Below are 26249 nucleotides of genomic sequence, written 5' to 3' on the forward strand. Positions count from 1 at the left end.
GGTGTGGGGGGGGGGGTCATGATTGAAGTGGATTGAAGCCCCTCGACTAAAGAACATGCGGCAGGACTCCCGTTTCCTCCCGGTCCGAGGCACCAGGAAGTCCATTCTCGCTCCTCGGTGCGCGGCCACTGAGCTCGCCGACGCCACCGTGTGGCCGACGAGGGACTTGCTCCAACACGCCCCCTCTTTGCAAAGCTAAGCGCGCCGAGCAATCGTGCCACCGCAATGACACGTTCCGGTCCACTTCTGCAGCACATACACACACATACACACACACAGTCTACGGGACATTCTGTTGTGGTGGTGGTGCCCTCCTTTACGCCAACATCCGCCTCCTCCCCGAGGCTCAGTTGGAGCTGGCTGCGATGGGTTTGTCCAGAGGCGACGAGCTGAGCCGGAGGCTGCCATAACAGTTCTTGCACACACGGCTGGGCTCGAACAACTGCTGGCTCGGCACCGGGATTTTCTGGTCGCAGCAGCTGGCGCAGAACACATTACCGCAGTTCCTGTGGCAGGGGGGGCAACAACGGTCAGCGCTGGATTCTCAGCATACACACACATTATGCACCTTCCACATCAGTGGCAACAGGTTAAGGTTAATGGACATTCCGTCATTTAACGGAAGAGGATTTTTATCGCTTTTCCTGTCAGCATACACGGCTGGCATAGATAGTTTAGCAAAGATAGATTGGTAATAAACAGCACATCGTTTTCACACAAATACAATTGGATCATTTCCTACAGAACTGCTGATGATCTGTGACTCTGGAATTTCATGAGCTTCATGACTGGAGTGGAGGCTTCTCAAACATTCTATCGGCGCATCGATTAAGGCCCGTCTCATGTAATACTAAAATATCGCTCTTATATATCAAGTTCCATAGCAGTGTATGTTACAACTGCAATAATAAACACACACTTAAATTGTGGCCTAAGATTCCATGTTTGAATTAATGTTGGGTCCATCAGCCACTTCAAAATTAAACTACGCCTCAAAACGTCTCAGAGGTCTTAATTGGACAACGAATCACAGCAGAACTCAACTTATTACTTACTGATAGTAAGAAATGAATATAGGATTAATAAATCACAAAGGAAACACCAGAGCTGTGAGTAGGCATAAAGGGCCCTCATAGACCTGGCAAGGTTGGGGTACTGACACATTGGGATTTTCGCACACTGGAATTGGAATTTTGGAAAATGAAGTACATCATCAGATTAAAAGCTACGTTGATAAAATATGACCTCTATAAAGTGCCAAAATATGAAAGGAAATTAAAATAGCCAACATCCTGTTGAGGTTGGAATCGGTCTCCAAAGACTTTCTGTAGGTCTTGGGCTGTTACATTTGCCTCCAACTATAGGAAGATCTTGGTGAAATGTTCAACCAGGGCTGTTTGGCTAAAAATATGCAGAGGGCGCAATTAAGTCATTTTTTTAAACTGCAAAATAAACGCATAAAATCGTGATTCATTGGCCGAGCGTGATGTGTAGTTTTATATGTCACCGCAAATGTTAAGACCATCAAAATCCGTTTCATTTTTCGAGCAAACAGCGTTTGGCCATGGCATCGGTGTTGGATGAAATAAACAGCTTTGCTGTTATTTTATATTTTGAATATTTTTAGATGAAGCAGCCAGAGTTTCAAGGCAAATGGATAAAATTTGGAGGAGGAGTTTTTTTTTTTTTTAATGTAACCCCTATAAAATGGTGAACTTCCAGTCAGGTTAAACATATGGCTACAAGAGACCGTTTGTAGGTCTTTGGGCTGTTACGTATGCCTTTAACTTTTAGTACATCTTGTTAAAACATACAACCGATGCTGGTTCATAAAACTTTGTAAGGGGCACTACTGAGCCATATATACAAATTTTTCTGCCTCGAGTACCTGCTGATGTACATGCACACTGTCCAGAAGAAGTAGTCCAGATAACGTCTGCAACAATGGTTCATGATATGTATGACGGCAACACGCCACCAATGCGATAAGGACAACATAAAAAACCCCAAATTACTTTACCCAGTAATATATGGACATCGAGCCTTGGTAAGCTTTTGTTATGAAGTTGTTTGCAGCAAATAACACTTCGTAGCTTCTGACTTCACATGTCTTTCAGACTGTTTGGGTTGTCACAAACTTGCTACTGATGTCAACGAAACATGCTTGCTCTTAATTCATTCAGTACCAGCCAATTCTAGACCAAGTCTGAAAAGACGTTTAAAAACGTCTTTGGGAGTGAATGAGTTTAAATAACTTTCTATCACTAATAAATGGGGCTAAAAAAAAAAACAAACAAAAAAAAACAAAAAAAAAAAAAAACTTCATGACGCTGACGATGTATGGCGCCTGTTGTCAGTGTTCAATAGAGCCGTTGGTTTATTTCTCAAAGGCATTTTTAATAGATGTAAATGACTGGAAAAAAATGGCCATCACTGAAGAAATTACACTTTGCCTCAGTTTACGTACAAAAATTTACTGTGCCCTCAATGTAGCTAACACAGTGTCTAAACTGCTGTGCTGTCCCATGAAAAGATACAATATTTACAAAAATGGGAGGGGTAAAAAAAAAAAAAAAACGACTTACTTCATGACGCTGACGATGTCTGGTGCCTGTTGTCAGTGTTCAATAGAGCCGTTGGTTTATTTCTCAAAGGCATTTTTAATAGATGTAAATGACTGGAAAAAAATGGCCATCACTGAAGAAATTACACTTTGCCTCAGTTTACGTACAAAAATTTACTGTGCCCTCAATGTAGCTAACACAGTGTCTAAACTGCTGTGCTGTCCCATGAAAAGATACGATATTTACAAAAATGGGAGGGGTTTACTCAAGTTTGTGAGACATGGAATGCCTCCCTTCACATGTAAATATGTTTAGAAAACACCCCCAAAATGAACTCAGATATGGGCATTCAATTTTAATTTGTGCACTCAGACCTACAGTGTAAATCCAGACTCAGAGCTGAATTTCAAAGGAGCGATGCTTAGATCTACCACAAAATCCCATGAGACGCATGTTTTTTCACGTATAAAATTATACAAAATCGTCCCACCATATTATACATGGATTCATAGTGAAAAAAAATTTAAAAAAATTAAAGAATAAATCAAATAGTTTAACGTTTACATGTACCAAAATGTAACTAAAAGGCGTACTTTCAAAGCAACATTATATTTAATGTGTTATGTTACGAATCTATGTATTATAAAGTACCTTGTTTCAAAAGAAAATTGCTTGCATATGCACCGTGGGCGAAATTAGTCAAGCCAGCAGCAGCAACAATTGTTCATGTCATCCATGACGGAACACGCAGCCAACATTGATAGGGCAACTTCCAAATAAAATCTTTTCAACTAAACTACATGAATGCCTCGTGGCTGATTTGACTGTTTTTCGAGTCGCTGTAGTTGCAGCATTTCACAAACCCATCCATGACGGAACACGCAGCCAACATTGTGAGGCCAACTTCCAAATAAAATCTTTTCAACTAAACTACCTGAATGCCTCATGGCTGATTTGACTGCTTTTTCGAGTCGCTGTAGTTGCAGCATTTCACAAACTGTTGCCACCAACATCAACAGCACGTCGCCCTGAGAAAGTTCAATCGCTAATTAATGACACTAAAAAGACAACCGTAGTTCGCGTGCTATAAGGCCCACCTAAAAGCATTCAATTTTCTCAAAAGCCGACAGTGCGCCTTATAATCCGATGCACCTTATATATGATACAGTTTAGTATTCTGATTTCTTGGATGTAGTATTTTAGATGTTCTGTAAAGCACTTTGTTACAGCTGCAGCGGTTGTGAAAGCTCCAAAAGCATTCAATTTTCTCAAAAGCCGACAGTGCGCCTTATAATCCGATACACCTTATATATGATACGGTTTGGTATTCTGATTTCTTGGATGTAGTATTTTAGATGATCTGTAAAGCACTTTGTTACAGCTGCAGCGGTTGTGAAAGCTCCAAATAAATAAAGCAGTGTTGTATTGTATTTCCTTGAGCATAGCTCCATCTAGTGGATGCATAACGCAACAGCAGCCAGTATTGTAGCTTCTATTCTATGCGCCTTATAAAGCGGTGGGCCCTATATATGAAAACAGCTTTAAAATAGGCCATTCATCGAAGGTGTGTCTTATACTCCAAAGCCCACCATCGTGCGGAAAATACGGTACTTCATTACATTGACATTGTATAACGGCACCAGTTGGCAGCATTTAGCGATGCTAAGTGAGCAAGACGGCGAGAGCTGGCGGATTATTTTTCAAAAGCAGTTTAGAACGCACATACAGTATGACTGCACAATTTGATGCTGACAGCGTGACAGTTGCCGTTCCTACTGATCACAAAAGTTGTCCCAAGATCTCATTTCCTATAAATGTTTCTACAGATGAAAATAGTGTGCTGCTAAGCACAGTTGACATTTAGTTTTAAAAAGTTCATTATCTAAACATAAAAGCACTTGGCCAGACATTAATTTTTGGAAAACCTGATTTCCAAAGGCTTTGCAAGACCTTAATTACAGGTGTGGGAAATGTGCATAGTTTTTAACCTGGATTTAAAAGCAATTACACTTTAGTGGCATGTTTTGAATCATTACCCAATCATATTATTCATTCGAGTATCACTGGTCAACAAATATTTTGGTGCCAAGAAACTTTCAAAGGTTGTAGGGTATTTTGGTGTTGCTGAATCTGCAAACGGACTTGTTTTATTCCAAATTGGCTCTCGTTTTTGAGATCTTCAATCATATATTTAACAAAAGTGTTAAAAATACATACATTTTGACACTGGTATCCTCTTTATGTTACAACTTTGGAGCTGTATTTGTCTAACAATGTCCATATGGTATTATTTCTTCTTTTTTTTTTTAATGCGATCTCATGACAGACAGCAATATGCAAATCATGTTCCAGGTGAAAATCAAGCAAACTGTCATCAAATTTGTCAATGTTGGCAGTAAACAAGCTTGTTTGACTTTTATTGGAGAATAAACGAAGAGCATTTTTGATATCCTGAAATAATCTCACTGTCCAAAATATCAATCTCTCTAAAATTACAGCCAATTAAAAAAATAAAACGGATGCCATTTTCTGCTTCAGAAGCCCATTATTACTTAGAAATCAAAATATCATTCACACTCAAAAAAACAACAAAAAACTGTTGGTCAACATAATAAAGGATGCTAGCAAACTAGAGACCCATATAATACACAAGTACAGAGGGGAAAAAAAACCCAACTGCTTTTTAAGGATGATTTTTGGGGGGGGGGGGTATTAGACAGGGGTACGAGATTTTACAGTAGACTTTGAGCTGACATAATTGCATCAAGCCTGAAGGGTCCTCTTAACTGTTTAGCGGGTGAACCTCAGTGGTGATCCTGATGCTTCACCTCCACACGCCAGGCTAGCGGATGCCATTCAATACTCACTAAGTGATATTTTGTCTCCTATACATTGGAAGCCGATAAAACACATGGCGGCAAATTGGAAAAGTTTTGACATGCTGAGGTCCCGATGGAAGACCAGGCTCACGCTGGAGCTCTTGGCCGTTCCGCTTGGCGCGACTTAACACCTATTTTGCTCTCCTGATTATTGCACCCCAATGCAGGGGTTAGTAAGGTTAGAGCACAGCACCACTGCTGGCTGAGTGGCAGGTTGGGGCAGCATGCCGCCAGGGTGTCCGCAATAACGATGGTGGTGGAGGGACAGTGGCAGCCCACAGCCAATCACAGCTCATGGATAGCAAAACTGCTCACACTCACAGCCAATGAATAAAAATGTCCCCGCAGCAATCACACTCAAATCGCTTTCTCTTGGGAACTGCACACAAGGACAGAATAAAAGGGCAAACGGATGCAGTGAGGGGTGGAGGGAGAAGGGTGAGGGACTGATCGGGACTACAGTGAACCCCCGTTCATCTTTTGCATCGCCATTGTATCGGTGATTTTTAAGTGACAGTTTTTTTTAAATGGGTCTTTATAGTACTTCTAGGGGCGGCATGGTGTTTAACTGGTTAGCACATCCACCTCATAGTGCAGGGGTCCAGGATTTGAATCCGGGCTCCGACCTTCCTGTGTGGAGTTTGCATGTTTGCAGGATGTCACCTTGTTTTCATATCTGAGTAATAAAATGCTTTTCAAACATGAAAAAAAAAAGAACGACTTGAAAGACGTCACATTTGTTTGATATTTGCGTGACAGGGTTGAAAGTTGAAGAGCAAGTTATTTCCAAAACATCTCCTTACGTATACTATAATGAGGCACTTTGAAAAATATTTTACTGATTTGACTGTATCCTGGTTCGCACGCCGGCCTCACAGTGCAGAGGTGCAGGGTTCGATTCCGGCTCTGGCCTCCGCCTTCCGTCAGGAGTCAGCTGGGATAGGCTCCAGCACGCCTGCGAGCCTCGTGAGGATCAGAGCGACTCAGACAATGGATGGATGAATGGATTTTATAGTACTCGATACAATACAGCAAAGTCTGAATTCAGCCTCCAGTATAGTACCACGTAGTGGGTAGCACTGAACTCGAGTGGATGTAGATGCAGCGCAAGTAAGAGAAGAGACGAGGAGCAGAAAAGGACCCTAACAAAGCAGCAGTCTTTCCCACAGAGCAAAGCAAAGAGAAGACATGTGAATAATGTTGCACTGCATGGTTTGGTTTACCATTTCAGTGTTTAAGCATGCAATGGTTTAATCTTTTGTTGTGAAACTGCTGCATGTGTGTTCAAGTAGCATTTTTTGGAGGGATTATGATTAATGTATCATAATAGCTAGAGTCATTTCTGCTAACCATTAATGGGGAAGTCAAGACAAAAAGATTTCCCACAATAATATGTTCTGTGTCACTTTTAACTTTGCATTCCGATTAATATTCAGCTGTTTTTATTATTCTGCCATTTTGCCATACCCAGACAACAGGTGAGCCGCGATGTTAAGTGACGTGATGGCTTAGGGAATAATTTTGAAACGTTTGTTTTTATAAATTGACATTTGTTTCAATACATTTAAATTAGTTGAAGGCCTGTGAGCGGGGTAAAACTAAAAAGTTGTTTGATTTGGCTGTGGGTGGGTGTGGAATGTATTCCCTGCGATAAATGGGGGTTCACTGTAGAAGGGAAGGTGTGCGATGCCAGGCTAGGGTAGAGTGAGGTGGGGAGGGGAGGGGGGTGGGGCAGAGGAGCCGGATCTCACCAGACCTCCTGGACAGGCTCCCTGCCACTGTAGAGGAGAAAGGTAGACAATAGAGAAGAGCTGCCTGAACAGGGAGGACAACAATGACACACTACAAGTACAACGTGCCTCATGGATCAACCGCCTGCCACAGACTTTCAAAGACAACATGGAAAGTTTTGGCACATCAAATGATTTTGAATCGGTGTCAAGACATTGTGTCCAGCACAGTGTGCATGGATTCCACTGTGCCTTTGCACCAAAGTTCACGATGGTAAAATGGAGGGGAGGACACGATCTCAATGAAACTGATGCTCACCTTGAAAAGAACCATGTGACAACAAGAGTCTAATTCGTAGTAAAACAGCGCGTACAAAAAATATTACCTTGTTATTTTTAAGGTCACTCAGCGTTTTCAAAGAAAGCTTATCACTAGTCAAATGTGAGCATATTAAACCTACACTTGTAATGCTAAGGATTGAGTTGTTGAAGCAATTTTTGGTAATTTCATTGTGTTGGTCATGTAGACTTGATTTCACTACATGGGTTTAACCACGGGGACATTTTTTTTTTAGCTTTTAAAAGTATTATAATGCAACCAAAGAACAATAACAACAACATCCCACATCTGTCTCAGAAAAGAAACTCTCCCACAAAAATGTCTTATTTATTCCAAGTTGAGTAATTTGTATTTGAGGAGCTTTAAATACATTTCTAATGCAATTCAATCCAATGTAAATCATAAATAGCTGGCGTCGGGCTGAAAGCTCCTGACAAAATTTAGGAAATGTAATACTCTTTCAAAAGTCTACACTATTGGTCAGTCCACACATAAGGGTTAGGCTGGCTGATAATTTATTATCAATACGGATAGCAATAGACACATGAAGAATAAAAAATGACTGATTAATTTGTTTAAACTCCGACCCCGGCATTGTGCATGTTGTAGGCAGGGACTACAGTGTGGCATTGGATTTGTGCCACAATTAAAAGCATCTGCAGAGTTTGAGCACAAAAGCATGTTTTGAGTGCAGCCGAGTCCCACGGCCGCTCAACTTCCGACTGCAGACACGAATCAGAAGAAGCTGACCCAACGAAGAAGTGGCACCTACACATGCAGTATGGCATAACTTTGTAAAAATAAATTACCAGTCAATTCAGTAACTCTTGCAATAAGGTTATACTGCGCGCACTATCCCGAGTAAATTCCTCCGGAGGGATACACAGTGCAAAAGTAAAAGAGTTCCCTGTCTTTTAGCCAGCTCCACCCACCCCTCAGCATTGCACTCAAGTCAAAATTAGGTAAGTCAAACATGAATGGCCTCATGGTCCCTTCCTGGCACCACTGGCAATTATGACCCCGCTTTAGAGATTACACTAAGTAGTCCTAAAACGGGTGGCCAACTGTAATACATGCAGAAAATATTACTGCAGTTTGCGACACTTATTTTTCATGAACACTGCATAAAGGTAAATGAAACATTTCTGGTGCCCTGCTGGAGGAGCAACTTTGCATATTAGACTAACATATAAAAAAAATGTACATTCCTTGAAAACGAAATTCACTACCAGTTATTTTGAACGGTGTTTTTATTGTAATAGGTTTGCTTTATTTATTATTGCTTTGTCCTTCTCTGTGTTTACCTGCAGTGATGCTTCCTGGTGGCGAGCCAGAACCTGCTCTCACAGCCGTAACACTGGGCAGCCAAATGATCAGGGTACCAGCGGGTAACCTGAAAAGACGCACACCAAATTTTCTTTCTATTGACAAAAATAGAGCTGAAGGAATTTAGCTACCGGTACACTGACCGCACACCAACGCGATTGAACTAGACAGGACTGAAAAACTGCACAAATTACAGTTGACAGTCAAAGTTATGGTAGCATTTTGGGACACAGCATGCCAGGCAGCACTGAGCTCCACTGAGAGAGATGCTCCATAATTAACAGCAGGAAGAGGCAGAGAAAGTTTCCCAGTAAGTTAAGTCTCCCAGGAAGTGATGAAGATATTTTAACAGAGCAGCGATAACAGTGGGGTCTGACAAGTGTTTAATTTTTGGGTGCAGTAGAAGCAGAAGATGGCCAGCTTTTCCTTGTGGTCTGGCGGATGTTGCTGCACCTCTGTCCATCCTTACCCGGATGGACAGATGGTGCCTTTTCAATAAAATGAAAGCACCAAGCACCATGGATAAATTGATCTTGAATTCTCTCACGGCTGCTCGATTCCCATGGTCCTCCGCGTCACTGATAGCTTGCAGTTTAAACTGTGTTTCTTCATAGGTGCCATTTTTGGGATGTTGTTTTGCACAATGGATGTACTATATATAAACACCTACTGGGGGCATGCTTTTAGCGTCCGCTTTAACGCCCACTCTTCCCACTTTAACGTCCACATTGCTGTCATCAGTTACGTCTGCCTTTCCTCTGTACCAGCAATGCGTCAGCACAACACCATCTAAGTCGCACAAGAGCATTCACTGATTTTGGAACTCATTGCAATCACAAGTCAACCGCATTATTTGGCGCCCCGTCCATTTTGGAGAAAATTTGAGACTTGTGTGTCATATGGTTGTGAAAATACGGTACTTTTTTGACACCCTACTTTCTCACTCTGCCAACCTCCACACCCCCCTTTTTTCAAACTACTCGTGGGCCATGCTAAATGTCATTTTTAAGATATGCCACGGGCCACTGAAAAATGGATGAGGGGCCATTTGTGGCCGTAGTTTAAACATAGAGTGTGGTGTAACAAAAACAAGGCTGTCTAACTAAGCTGTAGTAATAGTAGTTGTTTTTTTTCAGAGGAAGAAGAACATATGCCAGCGAGTGTAGCTGAATGTTCCTTCTGTGTATGTTGCTACAGCGTGTGTTCAAATATCAGCGATATGTCTGCACGTTTCGTGAGTCCATCTTCGGCATTTACCAAAAAATGTTCCCATTACGCTAGATGATTAAGACAGTTATGTGGTTTGGTTTAATACACAACATGTAATTGCAGTGACCAGCTGCAAGAAAGTATTTGTCTTTCTTGGTCAAATTTTTCACAATCTGTTCAGTTCGTTAACATCATCTAACACTTAAAACTTACAATTTCGCCAGTTCGTAATTCCAAAAACTTACTTCAACTGGGAATCAGAAATGGCAAGAACCTTTTTGGAGAACTATGCAAGCGTAAGGTTTATTTTCATTTCCTAAAGATTGTGTTAAACAAAGTCTCTCAGATATTGACAGTGAGAAAGTGAGAATAATTGCTAAATTAGACTTTTAAAAAAATTGTTTTAATAAGTTTGCGGGTGTGTATTAAGTTTAATACAGTCAAACCTCGGTTTTCAAACGTCTCTGTTCTCGACCAAATCAGTTTTCGACCAAAAATTTAGAGTTTTTTTATGCCTCGGATGACGACCGAATTTCAGTTCTCGAACAAACTGAGCGCACTTGAATGCGTCACTTGACTCCTCTTGCCTTCCTTACATGAGGAAGTGACGCTTCCTCAGGTAGACGAGGAAGTGACGCTTCCTCGTGTAGCGTTCCATTGTGAGCAGACGTGTTCAATAAAGATTTTTTTTTTTTTAAAGAGCGTGGTTTCGGTTTTCGAACAAATCGGTTTTCGAACAGCCTTCTGGAACGGATTATGGTCGAAAACCGAGGTATGACTGTATGTTTAAAATGTGCAGGAAGGGTATTCCTATTAATAATTTATTTATTTATTTCAGTGGTCTCCCTATCCTGTGTCGCAAATTTTTACACGTCAGTCTGGAATGGATCCCCAGCGATAAACAGAGGTTAACTGGAGTTGAAAAACCATCCACACTGTGCGATGCAACTGAGTAGTTCAGTCATGTCGCTCGGTGGGCAGCTGGTTTCAGGAATAGAACCCAAACATTTGATAAAGTAAGAGTAAGAAAGAGACTTGATGAGCTGTGCTAGTCCAAAAACAAACGTGGTGAGACCCACCTCAGTGTCCTGCTTGTCCACCTGCTCCCAGCTGGCTTCGGAGAACAGCTCTGTGCTGCAGCGTGACAGACAGTTGGGGTCCATGTTGTATTCCGAGTCTGTTATCAAGGTCTGTGAGAAAGAGACTTCAGTCTTTTTAACGAGTCAGGTACCGCTTGATGGTCCAAGCACTAGCTTCTTACCAGTTCATCTCCCCCGTTTCCGTTGACCCGATAGGAGCTGGCGTGCTGCTGATTTTCCAGGCGATTCCACAGCTCCTGTACCTGCTTCTTCAGCGTCTCCACTTCGATCTGGTGCCCAGCTTCAATCTGCCTAAGTCTTTGCTGGATGACATCTGTGTGCAGCATCAGCCCGTCGTCATCCAGGTGGCTGCGCGACGGCTGCTCTGGGCTGAGAGCGGGCCGGCCCAGTTGGGCGTGGCACCAACGTTGTTGCGAGCAGCTGCCTCTGTGGTGAAGAATTAGGGAGTTGCAACTTGCCAAGGACACCTGACGGCTCAGCAGGGTCCGCTCGCCATTAGCTTTGACCCAGTGAGGTCCTCCGCAAGGTTCCCCGTCAGAACTGTCACTGTTACAAAGTCCGTCGCGTGTGAGGTCAGCACTTGCATACTGAAAGGCACTGACAGAGGGTCGCTTGCTGCCCCCGTTCAAAGTTCTGATAAAGCTGTGTTCGTCGGTCTCCAGCACTTTGTCCTTCCTGGAGGGAGGCGGGGGGCCCTTGCCATTGCTGCAGGCCTGACGGCTCTGACAGACAGGAGGCTGTGCGGGGAGTTCAAACCTGCCGCAGACCTCCTCTGTTAAAGTCTCTGTGGAGCTTTCCATCAGTGAGGCCCTCTTCTCTGCCTGTTCCCCTAACTCTGACAAACCTCTGTCAGGGTCACAAGGAGGGCAATTTTCCTCATCGCCTTCAGTTTCCTCAGGTGCCTGGTGAGCAAAGCCGTTCATCAGAGTTCTTTGAGCTGCAGGTGGCTTTGGCTCGCCTGAACTTGAGTCAAGGTATTCATGAGCATGTTCCAGCTGTACAGAACAATTCTCCAGAGCCTGCTTTGTCGTCAGATGTTCGAGTGTTTGGGCCTCTTCATCTCTCAGGTGCTGCACCTCTTCTGCTGTCGGTGCAGGAAGAGCAGAAGAATCAGGATTCTCTTCAGCCTCTGCACAACCATTTTCCAAATAGTGACCATTAGCCAGCACTTCATGTATCTCATTCTTGTTGACAGAGTGATCACCATCAACATCATTATCATGATCAAGAGCATCAGTTCTTGAGCCCGTCTCCTCCTCCACAACAGCTGCGTTAATGACGTGGGTGACAGCAGCACTTCCAACTCTCTGAGCATCTGCTTCCATGTCCTCCTTAGTAGCTTCTTGAAGAATGTTCTCCATCTGGCCCGCGGCCACACCTACCGCCACAGACAGTTCCGCCTCCTCAGCTTCCTCTTGAGTTGTTGCAGAGTGCATGAAGGCTGCCTCAGCCAACTCAGAGTATGACTGCTGGGGATCCGGGCTGGCATCCAGCTCAGAGTCTATTCTGTTTGCGTAAAGGCCTAATCCATTACACTGCACATCATGATCCTGGTCTCCACCTTCATCTGGCCCGACTGCCATGTTGAGGTCCAGAGAGCGCCGGTGGTCCTGCCACTTCTCATTGAGGCTTGGGTCGCTGGAGCGGCGGTTAGGAGCCAGTGAACTTCCCAGCTCACAAGCACTTGGCAAATTATCGAAGGAGCGTGTCTTCGTACATCTAAAAGGGAAACATGCAAAGAAAAGATTTTTAGAACACAACTGCACATGAACATTCCTGATGAAACTTGTTTTAATCCACATAAAAGTTCGTACACCATGAAACCCATTACTATCAGAAGCTAGCAACAAAAAAAGTGTCATAAAAGACAAAACATTTATTCCTACTCTAAATTATTGAAAATGCAAAGTAAAAATCCAAGCTTTAAAGTTCTTGGGGTCTGTCCACTAACTCTGACATCTCAAGAAAAAATATTTTGTATTTTCACAACCATAAGACCCACATAAAAGTCTTAAATTTTCTCCAAAATGGATGGGGCGCCTAATAACGCAGGTCGCCATGTGTATGCACAAAGTTCCAAAATCCGTGAATGCTGTTGTGTGACTTCGATGAGGGGACTGACTGATGTTTTGCCGACATGTTGCTTATTTGGAGCAAAGGCAGACGTAACTGGCGACAGCATGTGGACGTTTAAGTGGGAAGGGTGGGCGCTAAAGGCATACCCCCACTAAGTGTATATGGGACATGCACTGTGCAAAACATCTAAAAAAATGGCACCTTATGAAGATTGTAGTAGTTGAAAAGTAAAAGTCTCCAGTGGCGCTTTATACTAGTAATGTATATTCATAAAAATGTTCAAGAGTGATCCAATATTTGGTTAAGAAACAAGTTAATAGTATGACATTCGGAATAAATCCCTGTTGCTTTTTCCTGATGGCACCACAGCTGTCAAAAGACATGAAATAATCACACAGTGTGTGAGTGCGACGGCCTCACGAGAGCAAAATGTGCAAAGAAGAGGTGTCGGCTTCGGGAGCCCTCGACTGGAGTTTGTCTTACATGAGATAGGAAGTGGGGTGGGGGGTTCTGTTTCCAGCGTGCCAGGCTCACCTGCCCAGAGGTGCCTCCTCGGAGTTGCTGCCAGGCAAAGGATATGGCGCACAGGAATCTTCAGAAGGGGTGGTAGGGGAGGAGCTGGGCAGGTAGACTGCGGTCCATAGCATCAGATTGCGCACATGACACACTGGGTGGAGAACCTGCAAAAACCAATGAATAGTTACGGCTGGGTAGAAATGGAAATAATCGTGACGAAATGCTCGGTCATCTGGGATGGACTCTGAGTCAAGCCACGTTGAGAGGAGCCATATGAGGTGGCTCAGGCATCTGGTTACGATGCCTGCTGGACGCTTCTCGGTTGAGGTGCTCCGGGCACGTCCTGCTAGGAGGAGGCCCCGGTGACAACCCAGGACACGCTGGAGAGACTCTGTCTACTGGCTAGCTTGGGATCGCTTTGGTATTCTCCCAGAAGATCTAGACTAAAAAAAAGGGGAGAGGGAAGTCTAGGAATCCTTGCTCAAACTGCAGCCCCCGTGACCCGACCCCGGGTAAGCGCAAGAAAATAGATGGATAATATATCTGTAGTTGCTTCTGTAGTTAATGCACGGGGGGAAAATGCTAGTAACATGACAAATAAAGCACAATATAGTAGGGGTGGAAAACTATATAATAATTTTGGAAAAATGTCACTGACATTTGCTTTTTCTTCAAGCGCATTTAAAAAAAAAAAAAGACTAAAATCAAAAATCTGATTTTTGTGGGGAAAAAAAGGCTGTACTTCTCCCAAAAGACAGTGCTGTACACTAAGGAGTGTGCCACGTAGTGTACGTACAGTCTCAGAGTGTGAGGAGTACAGCATGTTCCTTAGTGTGCGGTTGGCAGGTCTCAGCAGGGACCACACTGAGCATGTCCTCTCTTGAACATGTCGGTCTTCCCTCTCTTTGCCGCTGTTACCCAGGAAAGTGCCGAAGAGACAGGAGTATGCATGTTGCACCAGCTTCACCTGCATACACACACACAATTCTATCTATACATATGTTGAGACTTGCGACCACACATCAGGAATGACAAGAGCGGGGGCCACCGAAGTGCTAAATACATATCTAAATATATCAGGTGTTTAGATCTTTCTTACTTTTATTATTTTAATCCATCAACCAAAATTTATGAATGACTTCAGTGAATCTCCACAACACTCAACCAGCTATTTGTGGAATATGACTGGAATAATTCGGTTTGACATACGCACCAAGAAGGCCTCGTTAAACTCAAAGGAGCATGGAAATTGCCTCTGCAGCTGGTGAACACAGTCCAGCCATTGCAGGAAGACAGGACAGCGCTCATTAACATCCTCTGAGTTTTCACCATGGCCACATCGGTCAGCAAACTTGTGGCCGAAGTCCAACCAGTCCATCTCAACCAAAACTTGGAAGCCCTACACAAAGATATGCACAGATCATATATAATGGAACTTTCTACACACACTTTGCTTGAGATGAATGAGTTTAGTCTTAACAGAATATGATAGTGGAAAAAAATGGAGCCCTCTCTGTAGTGAGAATAGCATTTCCAGTTGTACCTCTATGGTGCGGTAGTACGGGTCAAGCAGCAGCTTGGACAGTGCAACAATTTGAGGTGTCCGGTCCCAGCCGTCAGAGCAATGCACCAGAACAGGCCTTTGGTCCCTGTCCACTGCATTGACCACCAGCAGGGCTGCCTTTAGCAGCAGGGACAGGTGTTGCAACCACTTTGTGCTCTCCAGTGCAGATAGCCAGCTGCCGGCAAACAGACAAGAGCAAAGACATCATAGGACACATCATCTTTGCAGAGTTTCTCCACTTTTATTTTTAAGATCAACAAACACATGCACATATTAAGACAACGATAACCCAACCAAAGCAGCACTCTCTGTTCATCACGTGCGTAAAGGCAGGAGGACAATGTGTATTTATTTCAGGCACTGTCCATGCGGTCGTGGCTCCGAGCCAACAAGCAGCATGTCCGCTACATTTCCTCGTTGTCCAAAGTGTATTTTGTGGCCTCAAAAGACCAAATGGCATTGCATCTTTTCCATTGAAAGTGGAGTCTCACTCTGTAGCTTTTTTCCCCCCATCGCAATATGGCTTTATTCTTTCTGGACCAACTCTAGTATAGATGCAATCCATTGGGCGTAGGTGTGTGAGTGCAGAAAGCTTAGTGCAGTCTAATCCAACATTTACACAGGTTAGAGTTGTATAGTGACACGTTTAACGCAAAGTCCGGCGCGCGCACACACAACCGCATGCCATGATGAGCAACAGCCATGATGGACCCTAACATGAACGAAATAGAAAAATAACCGCGCACACACAACCGCATGCCACGATGGACCCTAACATGAACGAAATAGAAAAATAACCTAACTAAAATTACTGCCTACCTTAGTGGGAGACCTGGCACAAGAAAGCAGGGATGCACTTTTGTAGCATTTAAGTTTTTTAAAAATAAAATGCATTGCTTTTATGTAATTATTTTGAACCTGAAATTATTTTCATAAATAGGCTACATCTCAGTCCAATTCAAATCCTTACTGGAGTAATGTATGACTGATTCTGAGAGGGCAGAAGATTTGGAGACAAAATTGAAGCAGAGCTGAGATATGCAGATGAAGTTGGGTTTCGAGGTTTTACGCCATAGGGTGACAAAAATGTGACAAGGACAACCGTACTTTGTTGGATCCGGCATCTGTGTGCAGAGGAAACGTAGCGACTGGAAACTCTTGCGTATGGAGTGGATGTTGGCCATGCCCATGAACACCACCTCACAGTTGGGATAGTATTCTTTAACACGGGGCATATAAAAATGTCAAATTTAGGAAAGCAAAAACTTGAAATCAAGATGAAAAATGAGCTACTAAATCCACAGTACACGGAAAAAAGACGAGGCCTACCAGGACATTCACAGCCTCCTCCCTTTGCCCTGTTGGCAACAGCGGCTGCGTAGGACCTGGCATCTAGAATCAGCAATTTGTGTGGCTGGATGGCCATTGTCTCCACTTCTGAGCTGTTGGTCATTGAGGACTCTGATACAGTCATAAACACATCAGCATTACAGCTCAGGATAATTCAGGATATATTAAACACGGGGGGGAACTGTATAAATGAGAACAAAATGAATGGTTAATACAATTTAATAACTCCAAACTAGCCGAGCTAAAATCCTCTGGTCGTTGATAAAAACACGTTGCTTGATTTCCATAACAAATTTTCAGCAGAAGTGCACAGCACGTTCTTAAGAAGGTGAAATATTTATTTTATGATTGACAAAATTACTACACTATATACAGTGGTTTAAAGACAATCCTTTTAGAGGTTCAAAAATTTAATTGACAAATAATAAATTCTCAAATTAAATCAACTACTTTGATGATTAATTGTTTTGAGACCTTGTTTAACTTAAAATTGTTGAGATCCTTGGAATGTCAACTTCCCAGTTGGAAATATTCAGATTCGCTAGTCCTCCATGAAAGCAGACTTAACGAAATCAATTCAAAGGGCATTTTATCATGTTTTTTTGTTCAGAATCCAGGTATGTTTTTATGTTTTTTTTACCGGGACACTTTCTAGTCCCACGACACAAGGCTAAAAATAGATTCGCTTTCAAGCTCACAAATACACTACGGCAACACAGAATGAAGGCGGAGTGAGCGAGGTCGCGTTTGCTGTACTGACTTTCTATTTATCATACGTTATCATACATTATTGAAATTGTTTTGAATTAGTAGAAATCAAAAGAATTTGAAGCCGTCGGCTATTATTACGCTGCTTTTTACAGATGTTTTCGAATTTTGCTGTGAAATCATTTCACGACAGGTATCAAGTCAAATTTTGTGTATTGCGACAACAACAGGGAGGTGGACATACTTTAGAAAACCAATTTGCCTCCTATAATGTAACAATGTCAATGTCCCAAATCAGTCTCTAAGGTTTTGAAATGCATTTGAGCCTGCTGATTCAGGCCCAGACAAGTTGGATTGCGCAAACTTGCCTACCACAAACTCATTTACCTCAGAGGTCGGGGAATCCGTGTCGCGTCAGATAAAAGTCTGTGTGTGTGTGTGTGTGTGTGTGTGTGTGTGTGTGTGTGTGTGTGTGTTTGTTTTGCCTCCTGTCTCAATAGTAGTAAAAAGTTGTCAGGCAGACTGAGTGAGTCCTCACCAAAGTCAGTATCAGGCAATTCGGAGCCGTTGACGTAGGTTCCATTGGGGAGGTGTTTGTGAGAACTGCTGTCCACTGCACAGGCCTTGGCAATGGACTGAACTAAGTGCTCATCATCTGCATTTCGCCAGCCCCACCAGCTGACCTCTGGCTGGCCGCAACGGGCGATCACAGCTCCTGTGCTCAGGTGCCTGAAGGTATGAATAAAGGAATATGAGCAAGGAAGAAGCTAAAACACAAATTGATCAATGCTCTATTACTGTACAGTGAAATTCCTCTATAACGAAATCATGTTTTTTTTTCACAAAGGGGGACTTTTCACTATAGCAAATTTGGTCTCAGACGTAAACATGAACACACACAAAAAAACGTATCTGTGTACTTTTTATTTTTATTCCAATAGTGCATAAGCATCAGCATACGCTTATTTGACACTTCATATAGCCAGCGTAGAAAGGAAAAAAAAGGGAAAGAAATTGTGAAATTTACCATCAGATTTACTTTCACTTACATCAATTTCTTGCATAATGTCTTTTATTTTTCTTCCTCCATCTTTCATTTTTATTATCTTTATCCTGTCTTCAAGCGTTAAAGCTTTTCTTTTCTTAACTCCTTGGTATGCAAAGGTCCGTTTTGTCGCCATTTTAGCAATGCAACTTTCATGCTGCGTCTGAAACAAATACTTCCTGTACTACTGCACATGTGTAAACCAGTGTGGTGGTTGCTGTTGCCTTTTTCGAACGAAGCAGTAGAGGTCGCTGTGGCATGCGGAAGGCTTGTTTACGTTGTAGTGAATCTCGTTGCGAGGCAAGAGCAGAGAAAAAGATTTCGTATAATGGAACTGGGGGACTTTTCGTTGTAGGGGGAGCAGAAAAGTTGGAATGGCTTTCATGCATGAAAATTTTTTCACACTAGGGGGTATTTTCGCCCATGAAGGTTTCGTCGTAGAGGGGTTTCACTGTAATATAATTATTAGTACACCAAGGTAAAATATAGTCCCCAGTAATTGCACAACTCTCAACCAAGTGATCTCCACTTCTTGGTGGTGGTGGTGAAACTTTTTAAAGTTGTCTACATCAGGGGTCCCCAACCTTTTTTGCCCCACGGATCGGTTTAAGTCAGACAATATTTTCAGGGACCGGCATTTAAGGTGTGGCGGATTAATACAACAAAATAATATGGTATGAGCTGCATGAAAACTGTGGTGTTTTCGAAATATAATAATAAACACAAGGAGCGTCTAATCTGGTCGCAACACTCTTATCGCTCTGGTAATGTTTAATGCCTTCAAAATACGATACAACGTTTGTTTTAGTCGCCGTTGCTGCAGAAACTCCCCACCTCACACAGGCAGGATGTCGGAAATAGCAACAGTGCTATTGTGGTGATCTCAGAGTATTCAGCCATAACTTTAATCCAGTTGTCTCGAACGTACTTTTAAGGCCGCCATCATTTGCGATCTCCAAGCAGCTTTTTTACTCATTTTGCGGGCTTCAGCGTTTTGTTTTTGAGCGTCATCGGTCACGTGACCGAGAAGCGTGGCTTGACGTGTGTCAAACGTGACACAGACGGATATAACGGAGAATCCGGTAATTTTTCAAAATAAAACATCTTTCGTATTCCGAAATAAATAAAACGGAAATAAGGCAAGTTCTTTCTGTGCGGCCTGGTATCAAATGCCCTGCAGACCGGTACCGGTCCGCGGTCCGGCGGTTGGGGACCCCTGGTCTACATGAATACTGACCTCAGCCTTCGAGACTGCACACAGTCAATAAGCACAGTACACAGAAGAGGAAGCTAGAGTGTGAAGTTTGCCATTTAAAGAGGACCAAAACCAACTGACCTATATACCACTGCAGGAAACCTCTTCCAGGAACGGAATGCTGCCACATTTTCCAGTTCCTTGTCAGTGATCCAGGCCGGTACAAGAAGCTGCTGGGGATAGCTGGGGCAAAGCCTGGCAACACCAAGGGGCACACAGAGAGGCGGTAAAGTCATAGCATAAAAGAAGGCATCGGACCTGACTAAATGTATTCGTGAAAGCTCAACAAAAAGCTCGGTCGACAGACATCTAATCCTGGGCTGAGCCTTTTTGTGCCCTGTGTGCAGCACCAGTGGAGAACAAAACAACCACCACAAAATGTCTCTCGCACGCTGATCTGCGCTGTACGCCAATGAAAGCAAAGGCTCGAATCAGTAAGGCATGCTTATCAATGGAGCAGAACGGTATGTGTAAAGCAAGCTGCCTTCACCTAAATTTGCTGTTGATGTCAGATATCCTCCAGGCATTTTGAGTGTCAAAGCCCATCCTCTCCACCTCATTCTTGAACCAGGAGGTCACATGTTCACCTTCAGAGCAGAAAAATCCGATATGGCGAGAGTGCTTAGATGCGTGCTGTTATTGGAGGGTTTCAGTTTCAAATCTGGGCTACCTGGTCTGCAAAGCTCTCCGTGCTGCTCCTTCTCTCCGGCGTACACATCCATGCACCAGGCGTGAAAGGCGAATGAGAAGAGATCCTCCAAGCGAGAGGGGGGGCGCACTACTGCATTGAGACGCTTCAGCCATTCCTGACATTGCTCGAAAGTGGAGAACTGACACCTGGGAATTCAAACACAGAAAAAGCTAACTTTTCAGTTGGTTTCTTTACTGCACAACAGAAGTGTTTGCTGCTCTGGTAATCTTCAGAATAACTACACAGACGACTAGCCTTGGATGTTGATAACGCCAAAAAGATGCTACTTATTTTGCCAAATAGAGCCCTAGATGGTGAACTATTCCTGTGAGAAGGGAGTGGTGCTGTTCACACTGGCTTTGGGTCACGTATGGGTGTGTCGCCTCTTGCCTTACCTAACAACTTTACAGTCCTTACAGGTGACATGCAGCTGGAACATATCACGACACTCCACACACTCAATGAGCTGCAGAGGCACCTGCAAAAACACAAGCAGTCAGAAAGTGTACATAGGGAAACGCCTACAACTAATTCATCATCATTGGCCAAGGTCATGACATTAGACGACTTTCATGCAAACAATGAGCTGCAAAGTAATGCACCCACTTGTAATTGAAAAACGAATAGATTAGTCGTCACTTAGCATTATCATGAATGTTTCACACATTTCCCCAAAGCTCTGTTAATACACAATCTACTTAAGTATGGAGGCAATCAAATAAAGCACCTGAACAAGACTGTGTTTTGATTTCCATTTTAGCCTCGAGCCATCCAGAATTAGAATACAGTAATACACAATTGTTGGACTGGCTGTAGCACATGCTTTGAATACTTTATGGAAATGCCTAGCCTGCTTTGAAATAAGCTTTGCTAATTTACTAGGACGACTTTTCAGCCACATAACAGGCTCAGGCTGCTGTTTGCATGCAGTCTGGATTCATGCATGATCGACGGCCAGTCATCAGTCGGCCAAGTTTCAGCAGCTACATTGTGATGACAGGCTTTCCGTCTCATGGAGGCTTTGTTGATGTAAATGCATTGTTCGAGACTTGCATGGTTAGTGTTCTCACACATCAACCGTCTCATTTAATTTAGCTCTTGGACTTAAACATGGTCAATAAGAAAGTCTTATAGGTAGACACTATATTTCATAAAACCACCCCACACCGTGCATTTCGGTTTGATACTTACTGACATCTCACAACAACAACTCTGATCCAGGACAAGACAGAAAAAAAATAACGTAAGCAGTGCTCGATTGATTTGTTTAGTCACTATTCACCATCTAGAAAGGGCTGCAATGGTTTCACGTTCCGGCTGACTTTGCATCATGAAACCACAATTTAATGTCACCTCTCTAATCTAAATCGCTAATTTGGACATCATCAAGAATCGGAGGCTACTTGCTCTTTTCCCGCACTTTCGGCTGCCCACGTGGGAGACTGCCATGTGATGCACATACTTTGCCAAACGGTCCAAATATGTGATAGAACATTGGCTGTCTGACGTGAGCAAAGAGGCAGTAGGTCATGATACCTACAAATCAGTACGGCCCCAAATACTCTAGACCTGCGGGCCAAATAAACAGCAACATAAAACACACAGATGGATGCTTCTGGTAAAAGCCAGCCCACATCAGTTCAGCAAATCAACAAGGACAGCAAAAAAAAAAAAAAAAAAAATTGTCTGTTATGGCATTAGAGGCATTCAGCATCTATTATTCTTTGACAATCATTTCCTCCAATTTCAGGACATCTCTTTCCCTCTCACTCTCTCAATGTACATTTTACTGTACAGTGAATGGCCACACATCTGTGGTTCAACATTCGCAAAGTAAATTGGGGAACTTACATGCCGATATTTAATTAAAATCTCAGTTATTCGTTGTGGGGGGTGGGGGTTCAATAATTATTCTCAGACTTGAACTATTCGCGGCAGGGCTTGGTGGCCCTTATCTATCTTGATGAAGAGTTGAGGAATAGCTGCACATGATTTACACTGCCTAATCGAAGAAAATGACTGAGTCCACACACTATATGTCACAAAGTGAGGAGCCACCAATATACCGCTCACTGTCAGAGCAGCCATCTGTGAAACTTTCATTTTTGCAACAGAGTTGTGTGTGACTTCTTTCTCAAGGTGTCAAAAGTTGATAACTAAACGGTTAACAATTTAATCAACAACTACTGTAATAATCGAATTGTTTAGAGACATTGTTCAACTCAGAATTGTCCAAATCCTCAGAAGTCATCCTTTCAAAAGTAATTATTCTGTGATTTTGTCGTCTTTGAAGAGCGCAGACTCATTATCATTTGTTTCATGAAAATAAGATGTGTAAACATCTACTTTTAGTTGGGAAAACAATGAATGGATCCGTTTCAAAAAGATTGAGGAGTACAAAATTACTCCCTCTGGAGTGATGTTAGTTAAGTGTTAAGTTTTATTATTAAGAGACAGCAAATAAATAACAATACTGTAATTGCTTAACAGTAGTTGAGGAAAACAATATGTTCTGTAACACTCTTTAAAGGAAACAGATTACTCGATGGAAAAATGTTCAGAATAATTTTTTGTAAAAAAATTCCACAGTGACAGCCCTACTCCTTTCACACATTGGGTCCCATTCGCTTGAATGAGAGGTCTCTAACCACCAGAGCGGAGCATCACCACTTCCCTGGTCCCACAGTAGTGGCTTGTGGCAGCTTCAAGCTGCTGCCAACTGGCTTCAGACGCAGAGTGAAGACGACGAGTCGCTGACTCGGAGGAGCAGCCAAGTGAATGAGAGTGAGTCCTCCATTCAGAATGAAAGAGCGCTGGCGGCGAGCTTTGCGTGCCGCCAGCGCTCGCGAAATCACTATCGCGTTAGAGCAGGGGTCCCCACCCGGCGGGGACGCACAGAAAGAACAAATAACTTACATTCCTTCCGTTTGATTCATTTTGGAATCTGAAAGATGTTTTATTTGGAAAAATTGCCGGACACTGTTATATCAGTCTACAGTATGTCACTCGTGACCTAGGCGAATGCGTGCTTCTCGGTCACGTGATAGGTTACCACATAAAAAGAAACAAACATCTTTGAAACGTTTTTTCGGGAAGGGGAAAAATATATTTAATATAAATGCATTTATCTCACAGTGTTGGGAAGTAGATATTTATTATAATATTATTGTAGCAGTAGCAAGACTGTGAAGGTGAGTTACACCCTCACGTGTGTGTTAAATAACCATGTCACCACATTTGAGTGCTGATCTTACAACACTTCAACAGAACCTTGAGTAATTCAACATTAGTTTTTATGATGCCTTCTGCTGACTATAATTGGGAACTAGTTTTCCTGCTATATCGAGGGAGAAGTGAAACTCGAAAAACGGGTCATTGCACAACTTTCCTGCCGTGACAAGTTGGCGGGAAGGCAGAAGGGTTATCTGAATGTAGCACGTTTGCTTATCTTCTATTTAGACTTTCTGAACACTACAACAAGCACTGACGATATTTATAAAATGTGCATGCTGCCAGAGAAGTGAACTGAAAACGTTTGCCATTCGAGTTGCAGAAACATGAAAGCGGTTTAAAATGTCAAAATACACATTTGTAGTGGCACAAGAGGATGTATTGTACAAAGTCGCCATGAATTGGCAACAAAGTGAGCTTCCTTTGTAACTGCTGAAATGAGAGCAAGGGAGAGCATGACTGTTACACATCCCCGCTGGCACAACTTCAGCCATTAAAACCGCTAGTGCAGAGAATATACAGTAATCCCTCGCCACTTCATGCTTCACGTTTTGCAGGTTCAATACTTCAGGGGTTTCTCCAAAATACTGTATTCATAAGATAAGATAAGAAAACCTTTAGTTGTCTTACAATGGAGAAATTCCCATCATCATAAATAAATAAGTAAATCTAAAATCAAAAAACTTATTTTAAGTACAGCCATATTGCGGAAAGACACGTTGTTTCATGTTGATGCGTGAGAGATGTTTCCATGCATGCCGAACATAGAGCCGACATGACTCAGAAGCTATGTACATGCCTGTACTTTACTGTACTGACTGACTACATGCCACGGGCACTCAAACAAGGCGCATGATTGGTTCCCGGCACGACATCAATCAAAATGAGAGCGCAAGTGGATTTATCCCATGAGTTGATTGGCTGCGCATCATCGCGGACTCACCCAGCACTTCCCTTGTTGCATCTCGTCACGCTGTTGACTGTCTTTGCATACTGTGTCTTAGTGTTGTGTTTGCGTTAACTTTTTTGTTTAAGCAGTAATTTTACAGTGGAGGAGGTATTCATGCAGCGTGTAGGCACATACATGCACTTGAACGGCAAGAAAGTGAAAGGGGTGTCTGTGAGTTATTTAGGATATAAGTCAATCCATTAGTAATTAGCCGATTCAAGTTATTAAGGCTAAAATTATTATTGATTTTATAAATAACTGCAGTTTCAATACATTGTGCATTTTGGGTAAAATGTGTGGGATTGACTTTTTTTCAAAGGTTGATTTGTCATTATTTGTTACCACCAAGGGTCTGAAGATGTTCTGAATTTGTTTTCAGAATACACACAAATTCCAGTACGAACATTTGCCGCACAAATTGGTGCGTACGCACGGTCAGTGAATGAGGTCCAACATCCCCACAATGCCTCTATCCATTCACAAAACACTAGTATGGCAGTACTCTATTTGGACACTTACAAATGTAAACCCAGGTGTGCTACATGTTTGCTCATCAACTATCAACCTATCTGATCAACTCCATGACTTTTCGAAAGGTACTTACGTTGACAACAGACTGTTTGAACTTGATGTGTAGACGGTAGTTGGACATTGCAATGATGGCATCCTCTGCCCTCCCCACATACTCCGTGAACTCCCCATGCAGCTCAGGAAAGGGCACCTAACAACAGCATGAGATTCAACATTTCAAAGACATGCGCACAGCATATAAATCATTTGATTGGCTTTATAATTTTGCCACACTTGTGTCTCACCGAAAAATTAATTTCAATCATCTAAGGTTCATGCAAGTGGAATTTTGTTTTACTATCAGGGGTATTCTGGTAATTTGCAAAAACCATAAAATGTCTTCAACATTCCCGTCTAAAAGTATTGGAAAAATGATGCCAATCCTTTATTTTCAGACTATAAGTCACACTTTTTTTCCCAGTTTGGCTGGTCCTGCGACATACGTATATATTAAAATTAGAGCTCAGACTTGCACCAAAAATCCCCGTTCGCTAATCATGATGAAAGGCTCCAAACGAGTCCCACTTGGCTTCGAAGCTTCCTCTTCTAACTATTTAGCAAGTAGAAAGCAACGCTCTACAGGCTTTTAGTCTTCAGATTGACCTGGGTAGACTTAACCTGGGGTGCCTTTACCTGCATGTTTTCTTCCTCCAGGACAGGGGATTTCTTTGGGAAAATTTGACTGGCCTGGATACACTCCGAGCTCTTCTGCCCCTCCTCCTCCTGCACACAAAAAGACCTGTTACGCTTACTGAACTTACATCAAGGTAACAGCCACAAGCTTCTTTCAGATATTTATTGGGATTTGATATGGCTTTTGAAAGGCTTGACAGAGAACACTTGGCAGACAAAATGATAAATACATTCACAGTTGGTCCACAAACTGTTGGGGGTCACAAGACTTACTTAAGACTACTTTGGCCAGAGCTGTAATTTGGAAGGGTAAGGGAACCATTATTCCACCACTTTCTTTGGCCTTGATTTTTGAAGACGTAGCTAAATGTGACTGACTATTTTGTTATCTAATACTTGCAAAGTGTCTTGACCTTGGCACTGAAACAGAAAGTCATTCCAAAGTTGTATTTATCCTGTTTGGAGTGTCGGCTGCAACTCACCTAACTTGCAAACCACTTTGGCTGATTTACA

General features: G+C 42.7%; 1 protein-coding gene across 2 annotated transcripts in view; it reads right to left on the bottom strand.

The window, feature by feature from the left end:
• Positions 1–11: 11 nt before the first annotated feature.
• The window catches only part of mtmr3 (myotubularin related protein 3), a 34529-nt gene continuing 8291 nt past the window's right edge, over positions 12–26249 (bottom strand). Inside the window, exons 4-21 of one of the 2 annotated variants that reach the window (XM_019885166.1) lie at positions 25737–25826; positions 25138–25254; positions 20749–20831; positions 20333–20499; positions 20153–20249; positions 19744–19857; positions 17901–18091; positions 16634–16765; positions 16412–16523; positions 15284–15479; positions 14954–15139; positions 14537–14707; positions 13759–13904; positions 11310–12867; positions 11128–11238; positions 8818–8906; positions 7195–7221; positions 12–506 (exon numbers count right to left, since the gene is read on the bottom strand). In XM_019885166.1, the coding sequence (XP_019740725.1) occupies positions 347–506; positions 7195–7221; positions 8818–8906; positions 11128–11238; positions 11310–12867; positions 13759–13904; positions 14537–14707; positions 14954–15139; positions 15284–15479; positions 16412–16523; positions 16634–16765; positions 17901–18091; positions 19744–19857; positions 20153–20249; positions 20333–20499; positions 20749–20831; positions 25138–25254; positions 25737–25826 (3747 nt within the window). In that variant the 3' untranslated portion in view covers positions 12–346. The remainder of the gene's footprint in view (positions 507–7194; positions 7222–8817; positions 8907–11127; positions 11239–11309; positions 12868–13758; positions 13905–14536; positions 14708–14953; positions 15140–15283; positions 15480–16411; positions 16524–16633; positions 16766–17900; positions 18092–19743; positions 19858–20152; positions 20250–20332; positions 20500–20748; positions 20832–25137; positions 25255–25736; positions 25827–26249) is intronic. The other variant, XM_019885167.1, reaches the window with a different exon arrangement.

This window comes from Hippocampus comes, unplaced genomic scaffold (genome assembly GCF_001891065.2).
Source record: "Hippocampus comes isolate QL1 unplaced genomic scaffold, H_comes_QL1_v1.1 scaffold45, whole genome shotgun sequence".
Taxonomy (NCBI): Eukaryota; Metazoa; Chordata; class Actinopteri; order Syngnathiformes; family Syngnathidae; genus Hippocampus; species Hippocampus comes.